The sequence below is a fragment of the Balearica regulorum genome, chromosome 26 (assembly GCF_011004875.1).
Source record: "Balearica regulorum gibbericeps isolate bBalReg1 chromosome 26, bBalReg1.pri, whole genome shotgun sequence".
NCBI lineage: Eukaryota > Metazoa > Chordata > Aves > Gruiformes > Gruidae > Balearica > Balearica regulorum.
The window spans coordinates 5,314,613-5,330,296 of NC_046209.1; the positions used below are offsets into that span (position 1 = coordinate 5,314,613).

Sequence of the window (15,684 nt, forward strand, 5' to 3'; positions counted from 1 at the left end):
TATGACCTAGTTGCCATTACTGAAACTTGGTGGGATGAATCCCATGACTGGAGTGCAGCTATTGATGGCTGCAGACTGTTCAGAAGGGACAGGCAAGGAAGGAGGGGTGGAGGGGTTGCCCTCCACATCAAGAAATGGTTAGATTGTGAAGAGCACTCTCTGAAAAATAGCCACAAGCAGGTTGAAAGCTTATGGGTAAGAATTAGAGGCTGAAGCACAGGGAACTTTGTGGTTGGCATTTACTACGGACCACCAGATCAGGGGGAACCTGTTGACGAAGACTTCTTACTTCAGCTATAGCAGGCATCGCTCTCACAGGCTCTTATCCTGCTGGGTGACTTCAACCACCTCGACATCTGCTGGAAAAGTAGCACAGCAAGCTGTAGGCAATGCAGAAGACTCCTGGAATGCATGGGGGATAACTTCTTAAGCCAGGTAATAGACAGCCCTACCAGAGGGATGCAATACTGGACCTGTTGGTCATCAACACAAGGTGAAGCCCCTCCCACTGTAAGAAAAGATCAGGTTCATGACCACCTTAAGAACCTGAACATACGTAAGTCTATGGGACCTGACAAGATGCATCCCAGAGGGCTGACGGAACTGGCTGATTTAGTTGCCAAGCCACTCTCCGTATTTGAAAAGTCATGGCAGTCAGGTGAAGTCCCCAGTGCCTAGAAAAACATTGCACTCATTTTTAAAAATAAGGGTACAAAGAAGGACCCTGGGAACTACCAACCTGTCAGCCTCACCTCTGTGCCTGCAAAGATCATGGAACAGATCCTCCTAGAAGCTATGCTAAGACACATGGAGGACAGGGAGGTGATTTGAGACAGCCAGCATGGCTTCACCAAGGGCAAGTCTTGCCTGACCAACTTAGTGGCCTTCTATGATGGAACGACTACATCAACGGACAAGGGAAGAGCTATGGATGTCATCTGTCTGGACTTCTGTAAGGCCTTTGACATGGTCCCCCACAACATCCTTCTCTCTAAATTGGAGATAGATGGATTTGATGGATGTACTACTCAGTGGATGAGAAATTGGTTGGATGGTCGCATCCAGACTGTAGAGGTCAACAGACCAATGTCCACATGGAGATCAGTGACAAGTGGTGTCCCTCAAGGGTCCCTGCTGGGGCAGGTACTGTTTAATATGTTCATCAGTGACACAAACAGTGGGATTGAGTGCGTCCTCAGTAAGCTTGCAGATGACACCAAGCTGAGTGGTGTGATTGACACTCCCAAGGGACAGGATCCCATTCAGAGGGACCTGGACAAACTAGAGATGCGGGCCCATGTGAATGAACCTCATGAGGTTCAACACTGCCAACTGCAAGGTCCTGCACATGGGTTCAGAGCAACTCCCAGTATCAATACAGGCTGGTGGGATGAAAGGATTGAGAGCAGCCCTGCAGAGGACTTCGGAGTACTGGTGGATGAAGAGCTGGACATGAGCTGGCAGTGTGCACTCACAGCCCAGTAAGCCAAATGTATCCTGGGCTGCATCAAAAGCAGTGTGACAAGCAGGCCAAGGGAGGGAATTCTCTCCACCTACTCCATTCTTGCGAGACTCCCCCCACCTTGCAGTACTGTGTCCAGCTCTGGAATTACAAGGTAATCGTAGCGAACATAAAAATCATACATGAACCTACTCTTCCACTATACACAGTTCTCAAAGCACCGAAGCAAGCTTGGCCTGTGAGAAGCACCATCTGACCATCAGCATGGGCAAGGAAGACTGCAGTCATGAGCTAGGTGTCAAGCGGACACTGCGCCAACAGGCTCTTAAAAGGCGCATTTGCAAGAATCACATTTAAAATCTGGCCATGTCACAAGTATAACCTTCCATGTGACCCAAGGTAGGCACCCTGAGAACACTCCAAGTACATTGCTTCCAGTCCCTCTGGATGCCTGTAATCTGATAGAAGGAACTTTCAAGCCAAGGAAGAATTCAATTCTACTCCTATGAACTGTAAGAACAGAGAGAAAAATAGAAAACCAGGTATATTTTCCTCATATTTAGTCTACCTCAGAAAACAAAAAAAAGAGAGAAGTTTGAAATTAGTCTGGCAGAGTTAATCAGTTACTGAAGTGACTGGTAAGGGGTAACTCAATTGTCAAAAGAAAGGGCAAGGGAGATGATCCAAGGGAAAACACCATCTCCATCACTTTAAGTGCACGACATTGTACAAGTTATTAGTAAAACCTCTCAGCACTATCAAAAGGCTAAAGAACCAGAATCAATTGTCACTGATTCTCATTAGCTGCCAAGTGAAGATACTTCTGACAAGGATACCTTAATCAAAATACACAAATAAGCATCTTGCAGAACAGGAGAGATGAACCAAATTCCCAGTTACTACTGCTGCTCTCTTTTGGAGCTTGCTTTAAAGTTAAGCAAGGGAAGTATTTGCTATCACAGAGACGAGACAACTTTGATGGCCGTGTAATGCCAAGTGCCTTGCAAAATGTATCGTCTGAAATAAGTGCCAAGACTGCTGGCCTAAGGCTTCTAAAAGAGAAATCAGCGCCAACAGAACATCACAGCAGGGCTGGGTGGTAGTCCTCTCACCTAACTTCAGGGGTTTACATCTGACCTAGTTACCATAGGGTTTTTTTATGTTTAACAAAGGCCTAGCTAACTGAGTCCGTAAATTTTAGCACACAGGTCATCTGACCACATGCAGGCATATCCTCTGGTATGATCTGTGCACCAAGTTCAATAGCCTTTACAGTGACTTAGTCAAATTAGTTATTTCATATTTGGACAGTTATTTTTAAGGGCAAAGTCCACAAAAAATCTCCAATGGCGGACTTTAACAAGAAGGCCCAGCACAGAAAAATGAAGATCCAGTGATAGAGCAAACTTTACAGAGAAAACAAAAATACTTCATTATAAATCAATTAGCTAGTCAGAAAAAACACAAGGGAACGAAACACTTTATTCCTTTTACAACCACTTAGATGCAAATGAAGTGAGATGGAAGACTTACAGTAGGCCTGTATTGGCACTCCTGGATTAAAAGCAATTTTATGGCCAACGATGTTCATACACAGGTGATGTACACACTGACACGCTCAGGAAAAATCTGTAACTCCCAAATCTTACCTACTAAAATAGGTACCAAAACTCAATCACAAGCAAAAAAAAAATAATTTTGCCACCACATATATTCATTCTGAAATGAAGTTTCAACTCCTAAACAGTATTTCATTGTAAAAACTCCCTAGGAGGAATAGAAATAATGGATTACATTTGGCTTCAGTAGCCAGTTTATTAGGCCATTTCTGTTTGATGAGTCAATTTTAATCTAGATCAGTTTCTCAATCCAGTTTATCAAGCAGTTGCACATATGCATGCTCACATAACAAGAGGTACAGTAGGACAGAAGCAGTACAACCGATTGTTACAGCCTCTAGATGCCTGAATTGCTAAAATCAGAGTATACTAATCTTATATCTACAAATACATTTGTGCAAATACTGGTTGGATTATCTTCTCTGACTAGCTGTAGCAACAAGCTAAGGAATTTCCTTCTGACAAGCCTGTGTCTTCTCATTGATCTGCAATGCTTCCAAAAGACACCCACCAAGGCATTTTAAGAAGCATGAACAGTATCATTCCCCACACTGCAAATATTGTCCATTGTAATTACAATAAATAAATACAGGACTTTCCTTACCTTTTATTGAACTCCTCCAGTTCCGCCCTCAGTTTTCCTATTTCAATCTGTAATCTAGCCCTCTCTTTGGCGGTTTCATCCAGAACTCTTCGAGCATCAGCAAGTTCAGACTCATAGAGACTCTTGATTCCACTCACCTAAGGATAAAAAAGTATTCAGGTATGAGAACATCTCAAAGACTATCTATCAAAGAACTGAAACACAGCACTAGGCTTCACATAGCTTTCTTTGAAAAAAGGGCATACGATATGATTTCTGTTTAAAAGCATTCTATATTGAACATTGTCAATTAATACGCACCTACAATTATATGTGATCTAGTCCCAAAGACAAGATTTAATTTTTATTCCCAGTGGGACATAACAAAACATACCATGGAAGATTATTGAAAGGTATATCAGATAGCTAAAATTGCTGCTACTGCTTTTATGAAAGGATACCAGAACAACTATTACTAATGGAAATTCAGAAACAGAGCAATCAGGGAATGAGAAGTGCCAAAAGCAGAATGTACCGACTTTAGGAACAGAAATTTCATAACAAAGCATAAAATGTAGAAACAAGAAAGCAAACTATGCTATTCCTAGGAGTGCCTATCATCATCAACATCAGAGTTGAACCAATGACAGACTCACCCATCTGGTCTTCAGAAGACTGATTAAAAGCAGTCAGGATATAATTAAGTTCCTGATAGACTTTATTCTCATAAAACTTCTGAAATTAACTAAAATATGATAGTATGAGGGCTGAGAAGCCTTAGTTTACAAGCATACCACATACCAGAAAGGACTTGGTTGTCTATCCATGCAATCTTACTTCTTTTTTTAAAAGAATTAATTCTTTCAAGCTTTATTCAACTTAAGCTTTGGATGTTTGGTTGTTTGGTTTTTGTTTCCCCATATAAAATACAATTGCCCAAAGGCCAAGCACTGATTCTGCACCATCAAGTACAGGATTTACAGCACTCCTCCTCTAATCCTGGCTCTTCTTTAGACCATCTGCCCTTTGACTCTTAAATATGCAAAAAAACCCCTTGCCCTGGGACATCTACCAATAACTTGGGGCTGTGCTGCTGTAGGTTCAGAGACACACACTAAATCACAGTGCAGGACACAAGGACAAATCCCTTCGCTGTACTCCAGGGCATAAGCTGGAATTGCATGTGAAGATACAAAGGAAGAAAGCCTTTTTCCCTAGGTTTTTGTGAATACTGTCACAAAGAGGTGTTGCTGGTGTGATACTTACAAGGCAGGAAATAACTTATGCTTTTGAGGCATTACAGAGCTTAACACCACCCAAACAACAATATTCTGAACAGAGAATAATCACTTAATGTAATTCCTGTGTAAAGGGAATGTAGCTAGATGGAGCTAAAAATTGCACGATGAAAGCCATTTACAAAACCTGTTGGTAAAAAGAGAACCAGACACTGGGCTGCTTATTTAGAAAGGACTGATTCATTCACAGCATAACCACTTGCGGTAACCTAGTATGTATTTTTCTCCTGCAGCATGTTAACCTCTTCTCTGCTCTTATTCCAGTAACAAGCATAAGAAGGAAACACACAGGTCTAATTCACAGTCCAAAGTGTTAGTCAAAAAGTGACTTTCACTAGAATTTTAAGCTAAGGCACGGAGTAGACGGAAATAACTGAGACATAAGGACACATTGCAGCTTCCAGCACAGGGAGGCAGCAGACAGCTGGGAGCAGTAACACCTTCAATCACTGGGGGGGGAAACAACAAGTACCACACAAAAACCAACCCTTGCCAGAACTCCAACCACAAGATGCAAAGAGAATACGGATACATGGTAACATTGATAAAAGTTTTAGATGATAAACTGAACTGGAGGACAGTTCAAGATGGTCCTTCTAGACAATAAAAAATAATGTCTTGTTTATGTTCAGCACTGGTCAAGCAGAGAAGAGAGAACCAAATGCAGCAGTAGGCTTAAGGGAAAGTAATGCCAGCTCAGCTGAACTAGCCAGATATTACACACTTGACAACACTTCTAGCCCAAGAGGGTTATTCATTGAAAGCACCCTTCTACCCCAGCACTGAACTCTGTTCTAGTGGAAGGAACTCAACATAGTCTACTGACTCTCTAAAAATCTCCAGAGAAGTACAGTCCCAGAAGTGCCTCTGTTTAGTGTGCACTTATGATTTTGCTTTGTTTTGACTCTACAGACACTCTTCTGCCCACTCCCTTAATCACTTTACATGTGCTACTCAGTCTGATCTCTAGTAGCTTTCAGACATTCTTAAACAGGTGATGTTAAACCAAGGCTAGGTTTATCCTAGGTTAAGCCTCACATGCCCCTTCTGGGGAAAAAAAAGTCAACAGGAACAGCCACCAGTATCCACAGCAACAAGAGAAGAAGTCAAACAAATGAATCTGGCAACTGTGAAGCCCATTTGTGGTTCTTTGTCTCATCATACTTCTAAGCAAAGTGCCACCAAACAGTGTCTACCTGTCCTTGAACACTCCCAAAGAATACTGGATGCAAGAGATCACAAAAAATGGAAGATGTCATCAGGTGGGTTATCTCCTATCAATAGATTTTATCAATCCAAATTCCTTCCTTCATTTGTTGTTTTTCATAATTTTGGTTGGGCTACCACAACCCATTGTATCCTGCTCTCCACATGTGAGGAAGGCTTCAAGGATGACTTTGTATCTATGCCAATCATTCCAGTGTAAGCAGGTGATCAAGAGCAGCTGGTAGCAAACGCTGAAGGGAAAAGGTATAAAGAATGAGGCAAACATACAATGATTCTTCATTCACATATACTCCCAGTTTCTAAAAAAAAAAAAATCTGAGCCAAAAATTGCTTCCAGGTACCAAAAACAAGTAACCAAATACTGTTAAACTGTCTAATCCTTTTGTAAATCTCTTTAGCTTTTGGTTTCCACAGAGAGCATCATACAAGCACAACTGGTGGATTAAGACCTACTACTTGATAATTTAATTTCATGCTTTTAGTTCTTGTGCTGAGAAATGCTGAACATTTTCTTCCTAGACAAATCTCTTTGTTTGGACTTGTGACTTAAGAGACCTCAGGTTTCTTCTCATCTCTTTTCCAGATTTGCTCCTGGTCAGAAGTTATTCTGCTGCTCTGCTCTTTGTCACCTTTTCCTTACACACTTTCCAGGATCTAGATGTTTTAAAATAGGTTAAGAGAACTGCAAGCAGCATTCAGAATACAGAAACAACATCAATTTACACAGTGATTATTGACCACAAGCTGCAAAGGAAAACAGGGACATTACAGATCAGAGAGGCAGAAAATGCAGTAATGCTAACAAGCTTCAATTAGTCCAAGCTATAATCCAAGAGGTGATACCTGAGCTATATTTTCACACACTAGTCGTGAGTACCATGGAGTGGCTAAATCCAAGAAGCCACAAGAGAAAAAGCAACTCTTCACCTGGTTCTCAGCAGCACATAGCAGCAGATTTGCCAAGGTACTGTCAAGAACCTCAGTTGACTTGGTTTCAGCACCTTGCAGAAGCAAGAGAAGAAAAAAAAAATCTATAACTATTGCAATTGTTTCAGCACAGCAACGAGGGAACGCTGAGGTATAAGTGAAAAAAGCAGTTAAGAATAAAATCTTTCCAGAAAGCAAGATATGTACGAAGATATTGTCGTAAGCTAAAAAGACCATATATACAAGACATTTTAAGATGATCCAAACAAGGAGGATATGAGATATAATAAAGCATTTCTCAAAAATCTGAAGTCACATACAGATGAGAAAAATAAAATTGATCATGACTTCTGTTAATTACAATACAACATGGCAAGCCAAAAAATGACGTTTGAAAAACAACTAATGAATGGTGTAGAAAGTAATTACTCCTTCTCTCTTCATGAAAAGCATACATGAGAGTCTATGGCCTCAAGTTGATCAGTTCATGCAGAAGAACCACCTAAAAAAAATGCAGTGAAAACATACCTTTTGGGGTGTTTTTACTTATTTGCACTATTGAAATCTTTACGAGATTTCTGCACTTAAGCATCAGTTGAAAGTATCATAGAACAGATCAACAAAACAAGCAGTAACAAACCATCACATTTAGAAAGTATTAACAGCTTTCCAAAGCCCACTTTTCAAAATAAATCAATCAGTGTGTTATTTAATCTGTCATTTAGAGTTCACTTTGTACTAGAGAATTAGAAAATGGCTCATGCCATACAACTTTCTAAAACAGAAACTGCCTGTCATTAAACTCTGAAGTCCATGGCAGTACAGTACACATTAACCTGAAGAACAGAATTATAGGTTACACGAGTAAGAGTCATACTGAGGAAGAACCAACATAACTTGTGCAAAATAAGTTTCACAGCCTACTGTACTTGCTCAGTCAACCAGGGAGCAGGTACTCACGACAGATCCCCTAGACAAAAAAAAAGAAGTAGTGGGTATGTGTATAAGCGGAACAGAATGGAGGAAAATAAAGTCATTCACTATGGCTTTTTTAAAGGGAAGCTGTGGACAAGCACATGAACAAGCATTTGAAAAGTCAACAAGCATTCAGAAAGGGGAGACTGAGCTAAGCCAGTCTGCTTGGACTCCCAAATGGCTTGAGCAACATCCCTCACCAAAAGCTCCTACAAAGGCCATGCAGAGTCCAAGTAGGCATAGAGAAGAAAAAAAACCACAAAGAGACATCATCTTCCAGGAATTGATGTGAGGTTGATTGGCCTATAGTTCCCTGGATCTTCCTTCTTGCTCCTTCTGATGATGGACATGACATTAGCTTTCTTCCAGTCTTCAGGAACCTCTCCTAATCATCATGATCTTTCAAAGATAACCGAGAGTGGCCTCGCAATGATGTCAGCCAGCTCCCTCAGCACTCATGGGTGCAACACCCACCAGGTCCCATGGACTTACATCCAGTTTGTTTAGATGTTCCCCATCCTGATCCTCCTCTACCAAGAGTAAGTCATCCTCGTGCCAGACTTTCCCTCTGGCCTCAGGAAACTGGGATTCCTGAAGGCTGGTCTGACCACAAGAAGGCATCGAGTGCATCAGCCTTCCTTACATCAGAGTTTAGTCAGGACCTCCTTGCTCATCCATACAGATCTCCTGCCAGCTTTGCTCCATTTCCTGATTGTTGGGATGAACCACTCTTGAGCTTGGAGGACATTATCCTTGAATATCAACCCAGGTCTCATGGACCCCTTTTCTTTCCAGGGCTGTAACCCATGGGATTCTTCCAAGCAGAGCCCTGAAGAGGTTAAAGTCTACTTTCCTGATATCCAGGATTGTGGTCCTGCTTTTTGCTCTGCTCCATCCTCTAAAGTTCCCAAACTCCACCACCTCATGGTCAGGGATGATTGAGGTCAGGGCAGTGACCAGTTCTTCCTTATTTTTTAAATTTTAGGTCCAGCGGAGCATGGGTGCATGTGAGTTCCTCCAGCTGACTGAAGGAGGCCTCAAGTGAGTATTCTTCTTGATCAGGTCAGTAGCAGACACATAACACAATGTCACCCATCTTGGTCTGCCCACTAATCCTGACCAACAAGCTCTCAGCTAGCTTATAACCCGTCCTTAGGTAGAGCTCCAGGCATTTCCACTGCTCTCTCATATAAAGGGCAACTCCCCTTCCTAACCTTCCTGAAAAGCCTGTATCCATCCGTCACAGTGCTCCAGTCATGTGAGCTATCTCTGATCCCAAGGAGCTCCTAGTTCTGTAACTGCCCACAGACTTCTCACTCCCCCTGTTTGTTCCCCATGCTGTACAGTGTTACAGGCATTTCGGAGAGGCACCCAAGTGTGATGATTCCCCAGAAGGGCAGGAGAGCTTTCCCCACAAGGCTGTCCTGTAGGCACTTCCTTCTTTACATGCTTATGTTTGAGGTGTTTCCATTTCATCCTTTTTCTGTTGCTTTCTCTTCTGTTCACATAACCCTGGGCCTTTCGCTTGCTTACTCCATCCACCACTTCCTCACCTGATCTAACCTGAGAGAGGAATCTCTCCCATCACTCCCAGTTTAGAGTTCTCCTTAGCAGGTTGACCAGCCCTGTTGGCAAAGATACCTTTGCCCTACTTAGTCAGGTGGATCCTGTCTCTTTGAAGCAGTCATCAACCCTGAGAGACCGTTCCATGGTAACGGAAACCAAAATCCTGTTGCCAACAGGATTTGTGCAATCCAGTGTCACCCTGCAGGTCTGCTTAGCCCTCCTCAAACCCTTTCCCCTCTCCACACCACCTAGGCCCCCATACCATTAACAATCATCCAGAACCACACAGTCATCATGTTTGATACTTTTCAGGTCACCCCTGACAGTATCACTGGTGCCTACATGGAAGAGCACCAGGGATAACAGTCATACAGCCAAGTGAGCCCCTCTACAACATCCAGAATGCAAGCCCCTGGGAAGCAGCAAACCTCCCCAGATGACAGGTTAGGCAGCCAAATGAGTCCCTCCACTCTGAAAATGTAGCCCCCCTCCTCCCACCATCTGAAGGCGATGGAAGAAATAAAGCTAAAGCCTCAAAATGGAATTCAGCAGGAACCAGAAGACAGGCTGCAGCGTGATGCGCTACACGTCAATGTGCGCCCAAGCCTAACTCTTCCTGCACAGAGTTGGACACCCTACAAATTGCACTATGAGTGTGCTTTCACTTTTTTTCCCCTCTTTTGCTTGCAAAAGAGCCTGCAAGTTTGTAACTGGACAACACAGGAGACAAGGAAATAAAGCACGCGGAGAACAAGAAAATAGAGATGTTTCCATAGCACAGCTAAAGGCAGGACTGCTGGATGCCCTTTAACCTGCCAACCTGTGCTGGGAGCACTCAAAGCTCACTGTGCAGCGGTTCAAGGATAGACACACGAACACACACTCTCCCACACCAATCACTTGCTAAAAGCTGCAAGATGTCACTCAGTGAAGACAGAGGGAACATGCCAAGAAGGCAGTGAAGCTACATGCTAGGCAAGAAGCATGGCCCATCCAACCACAAGTGAGTCCAGACAAATTTGGTGAAGAAACATTAATCTCATTAATGTGCAAAACATAAGCGTATTCCCACCAGGTGCAGCTCAGTATGTTCTTATTCACCCAGTTATGGATTGATGAAGGACTGCCACTCAGCTATGGCTCAGACTCGCCAAGAACATCAGTCAAATTCTCAAGAACAATGAAGATGTGTGTTGCACATGAGCACCATTACCTCCCAGATGATGTCTACAGTGCCAGAAGTCATATTTAACCCCATGTCTCGGAGACTACAACTTGAGTAGCCCACCATCCACAGGAGCATCTGAACATGTCTTTTGCAGGTGGCAACTAGGCAACAACAGACCTACATATCCTGGTCATGATAGTGTGTCTGGTTACTATACATGATGCGCAGGAAGGGCACAGTAGCTACAGCACTGGCAGATAAGCGGAGACCAGGCGAGACTACAGTGAGAGTTCTGATGGCTGTGACATACAAGACTGCAGCCACCTGCAATCACACCCACAGAGCTGGGAAACGGGTGAAGAGGGAACCCCTGTAGATACTGCTTTTGTTACAAGGGCAATTGCTGCCAGTGGCTGAGGCTCCCGGGGATCTTCTTTCTTTTCTCCCCGCTTCTCCTTTTGGTGGGTGAGAACAGTGGGATGTCCTCAGAAAGGCATGGTAATCCCTGCCATGCCCATCAAAACACCTTTTCTGGAAGGCTGCAATCATAAGTGCTGGAGGGGAGGGCAGAGAGTTAGCAGAAAGGGAATTGAGGAGAGCTCTAGGACTCTTCCTCTTTGCCCTCCCAGTATTCCCCCTCCTAGCCTCACAAATTAGGTTATTGTAACATAGACCCCCAACACAGCGAGAATAGCATCAGTCATATAACTAACTAGGGAGGTAGAAAAACAAGGGGAAGAGCTAAATTTCTCTTCTGTCATAGATTAAGCTACACAAGGAAAGCAAAATAAACAGAGGAAGAATGAGGACAATTATAAGTTCCCCCAGCTACACAGGCAAAATATTTTTTAGTATTTGTCTGAGGGCTCACTGTATACATTTTTATTTCTCTAGAGTACTGCTGCATATAAGAATAAGTAGAACAACACTGGACAGGGTTAGGAAAAGCAGGAAAAAGGGCTATAATTAGTAGAGGACTGGAGATGAATCTCAACTTCTGCAAAGCTACTCCACTGTTAAGAGGTGGCAGCCCTGTGTTCCTCAAAAAGAGCAAAAGGAGTTATTTCGTTCCAAGGCTGTGATACAGCTGTGGTGTGTAAAACCAAGGAGATTGCCCAACAGAGAGGAGAAGAAAGCAGCTGCCTTCTACTATCTTCTGCAGATTGGCCATTAAAACAAGGAAAGAGAACATCCTGATCAGCTGATGATTAAAGAGTCTCTGGCACAACAGTGACTATGGTCCTTGCCTGAACAGCATCAGTGGAACTTCTCTCATCTAGAAGATATTCCCTTAAACCAGAGCTTTGAGAACAAGATCAGAAATGCCAACCCTTTGTTCCCATGCACACAAGGGGAGGGGGGGAGAGGATGTCAGTAATGGCCTCACCCCAACCCATTTCTCAGCTATGGTCACTGTGGGATACTGGAGTGCCAAGCAATGGACAAACATCTCTCTCATGATACCATGCTCTTGTCTACTGCTTGTCATAGCAATCCTCAAGCCCCCATCTGCCTTGGATTATGGGCCCATCACCTGCTCTCAAGGTATAAGTCTCAGGTGTTAATGTAGAGCCCACCGGTGAGCAGGCACTCCTGCTGGCCATCTCACAACATGCATCACTCCGTTCACCACACCGGCAGATGATGTTCCCTGCCACCACCAGAGATAAGCCAAAAATACTAGAATATTCAGACAGCTAAAAAAAAATAACCAGTCACATTTACACACAGTTGAGGGGAATTTTCATCTTCAACACCCTGGGAAAAGAAAATAGTCTATTTTAAGTATGTAAAGCTAATCTAAAGATATAATAATATAGCCAGAACTGTATGCCAACATCACTGGACTACACTTCCACGCTTCTACACAGAAGTTAGAGTTGCTTTGGGGTTTGTTTGGGTTTTTGTGGGGTTCAGAAGGTTTATTTTTAATTAGTGTTTTATTTCATGCTAAGCATCATTTTATGAACACAACTTCTAACAGTGTAAGAAGACAAATGAATTCTCAGCAGAAAACCCAGTTTACTAGATTGGTCCTGAAAGTGAAAGGACTCTCCCATTCCAGTAAACCCAAAATCTGACAGCCATCTGAATTTTTACTGCTCCCACAGTCCCAAACTGCTGTCTACTATCCTGCATCAAAACAGTAAGACTACAAAGTCTCCTTTTCGGGACCTAAGTAAAGAATAAATAACCTGTCCTAAAGCGATGGGGGAAGCATTTAACAAATGCTGTCCAAAGACCAGCTAAAGTATCTTACATTGTCTCTGACATGTCAAAGAGCTTGAGGAATATTGACAAAGTTTGTTAGAATATGTCTAAGAGATACAATTTTTTTTTTGAAGTCTGGAAGAAATGTGAAAAAGAAAAGCTCAAGGGGAAAGTAAGCAAAATTTTATATCAAAATCCTCAAGTTTCTTTTCTGATTACTACATTGGAGTATTTTTCCAGAACTGATAACACACAGAACTGCTATTAGGAGTCAGTTTATGTTCATATTAAAAATCTAATGAGATTATAACTATGTTTTCCGCTTGTCCTGTTCTTACTCTTTACATGTGTGCTGTCAATAGAACTACCTTCTGCATTCTACATTTAAAATACAGACTCCTTCTTGCCTCCAGCAATCTACAACATAGAAGCTCCCTGAACCACACACGGTTATTCAGTTTGTAATATTTCGCATGGGACAAGTGATGTAGCCATGTTTTATGTTTAGAAATATCTAGTTATCTTGAAAACATAGAAGTTATATCATTAAGTGGTACAAAGAGTACCACTTTAAGGTGCTTGAATCCCAGGTGTACACTGATTGCAGGTAGGCCAACCACTCCCAAAACAAGACACTATCATATTTGGTCTGCTTAAACTAAATGAATTTAAACCCTCCTCCCACCACCCCTAGCATCATCAAACCAGACCCTTAAAGGGGAAGAAAAAAACCCACCAACAAAAAACCAGCCTACACAGTGGCATAGCAATCCATTGCATCACAAGTTACAGGCTGTTATCTCCAGGCTTTCCACAGAAATCTAACTTCATCTCGGAGGTGGGACAGGTTACCTCGCAGACTGCCTCCAACTGATGGAGAGGGTTGGGCTGGTACAGGATGGGTGGGACTGTCCCCTGCTGTGTCACTGACTACATCCTTCCTCACATGGGAAGGAAAGTCCTGGGGGAAAGCAGATATGACAGAAGAGGGAAGAGCAAAACATGGCTTAAGAAAATGTATCTGCCAGTTTTGCCTCCGAGATCACAGGAAGCGGACCAGATCCCCTTCCACGACGGGGACTACCAGCAAAGAGTAGTCCACACTACAAGGATTTGATTCCTGCCGTTTGCGGGAACTAAGAAAGATTTCCTCTGGTGAAAGGCAAAGTTAGCCTAACGCCTTTCACGTTTTTCATCTCATCGCATCAGCCATCAGGATAGGGACCGTAAAGAAAAAGTAACACTCAGGTTGCTACAATTCACAGGACGCATATGCTCAGCACAGGCTCCAGCACAGCGAGAAGGCTCAGCCTGCACGGGGCAAGGACTACAAACTACAGCAAAGAGCCCGCCCGCAGCGGATGAGCCCTACACGCAGGCTCGGAGGGCGCCGAGAGCGGTGCTCCGTGCTGCGAGCCCGACCTGGCCGAAACGCAACTTCAACCGCCAGAGCAGCGCCAGCCCGCTCCCGCCACGGGCACCGGGGAAGTCCCAGGTGTCACACTGTCACTCGGTGCCGATCCCGGCCTGAGCCGCCTTTAAGGTGTCACCAGCAGCCTCTCTGCCCAACATCGCGGCCAGAGAGCGCCTCACGGCCCACAGCCAAGCGCTGAATCTCCATACCACCCCCCCCCCCACCCGCCGCGCCCTCAGCTCCGCCCGGCCCCCACAGCTCTCGCCCTCGGCCCCGAGCCCCACAGCCGGGCACAGCCAGAACCCACTGCCCTAGGGCGACCCGAGGCCAGAGCCAGGCGGGAACGGCGCGGCGGAACGCGCATGGCGCCGCCGAGCCAAGAGCGGCGCGGAGCTGCCACAGTGCGCCCCGCGCCGGGCCGGCGGGCAGGCGGAGGCGCCGCGCGGGAACAGATCGGCCGAGCTCCTGGGCCGCGGACGCCCTCCCCGGGACGGAGCGGGGAAACACCTCCAACGGGCCGCCGCTGCTCGCCCTCCCGCCCCGGAGACCCGGGAGAGGGCCAGCAGGCCGCCCCGGGCCATACCTCCCGGGTGGTGACCTCCTCCTTCTCGGAGATCTTCAGCAGCAGCCGGTCATTCTCTAGCTCCAGCGCCCGCACACGGTCGATGTAAACGGCCAGGCGGTCATTGAGCTGCCGCAGCTCCTCCTTCTCCTGCAGCCGGGAGATACGAGTCGGCGACAGCGGGGTCCCGCCGAGGGTGCCGCGGCTCGGGGTGCCTGACATGGCGCTCAATTCGCGGGCAGGCGGGCAGCGGGCTCATTCAATCCAGCCGCACCGGGGGAGGAGGGAGCGGTAAGATGGCGGACATCGCCTCCCTCACCGCCGCGCCGCCTGGGAAATGAAGTCTCGGCGCCAAGATGGCCGCGCCGCAGGGCGCGCTGGGAGGTGCAGTCCCGGCCGCCCTCCATTTTGTGGGCTGCCAGCCGGCCGGCAGGCCCGAGTCTGCCTTTCATCCAAAACCTGGCCGCGTCTTACAATACACAATTAGGCCGTCGTGAGTGCGAGTACAGCGCAGGAAGCGAGGGGCCAATCTTGAAGGCATAGGAATTTTTTTTGTGTTTGCTTTTGTAATAAAACCGTGAGGGGCCAGAGCTGCCCAGCAGGACTGTTCCTCACATGCCCAGCTGCCAGCAGCTGCTCCCCGTCCCGCTTACAGCCGGAGCAGCTGCTCGG

At 45.1% G+C, this 15,684-nt stretch overlaps 1 protein-coding gene across 1 annotated transcript in view; it reads right to left on the reverse strand.

The window, feature by feature from the left end:
• Window positions 1-15,341, reverse strand: part of LMNB2 (lamin B2) — a 33,008-nt gene extending 17,667 nt beyond the window's left edge. Inside the window, exons 1-2 of the mRNA XM_075736183.1 lie at window positions 15,034-15,341; window positions 3,686-3,822 (exon numbers count right to left, since the gene is read on the reverse strand). Of these exons, the coding sequence (XP_075592298.1) occupies window positions 3,686-3,822; window positions 15,034-15,234 (338 nt within the window). The 5' untranslated portion in view covers window positions 15,235-15,341. The remainder of the gene's footprint in view (window positions 1-3,685; window positions 3,823-15,033) is intronic.
• Window positions 15,342-15,684: the final 343 nt, after the last annotated feature.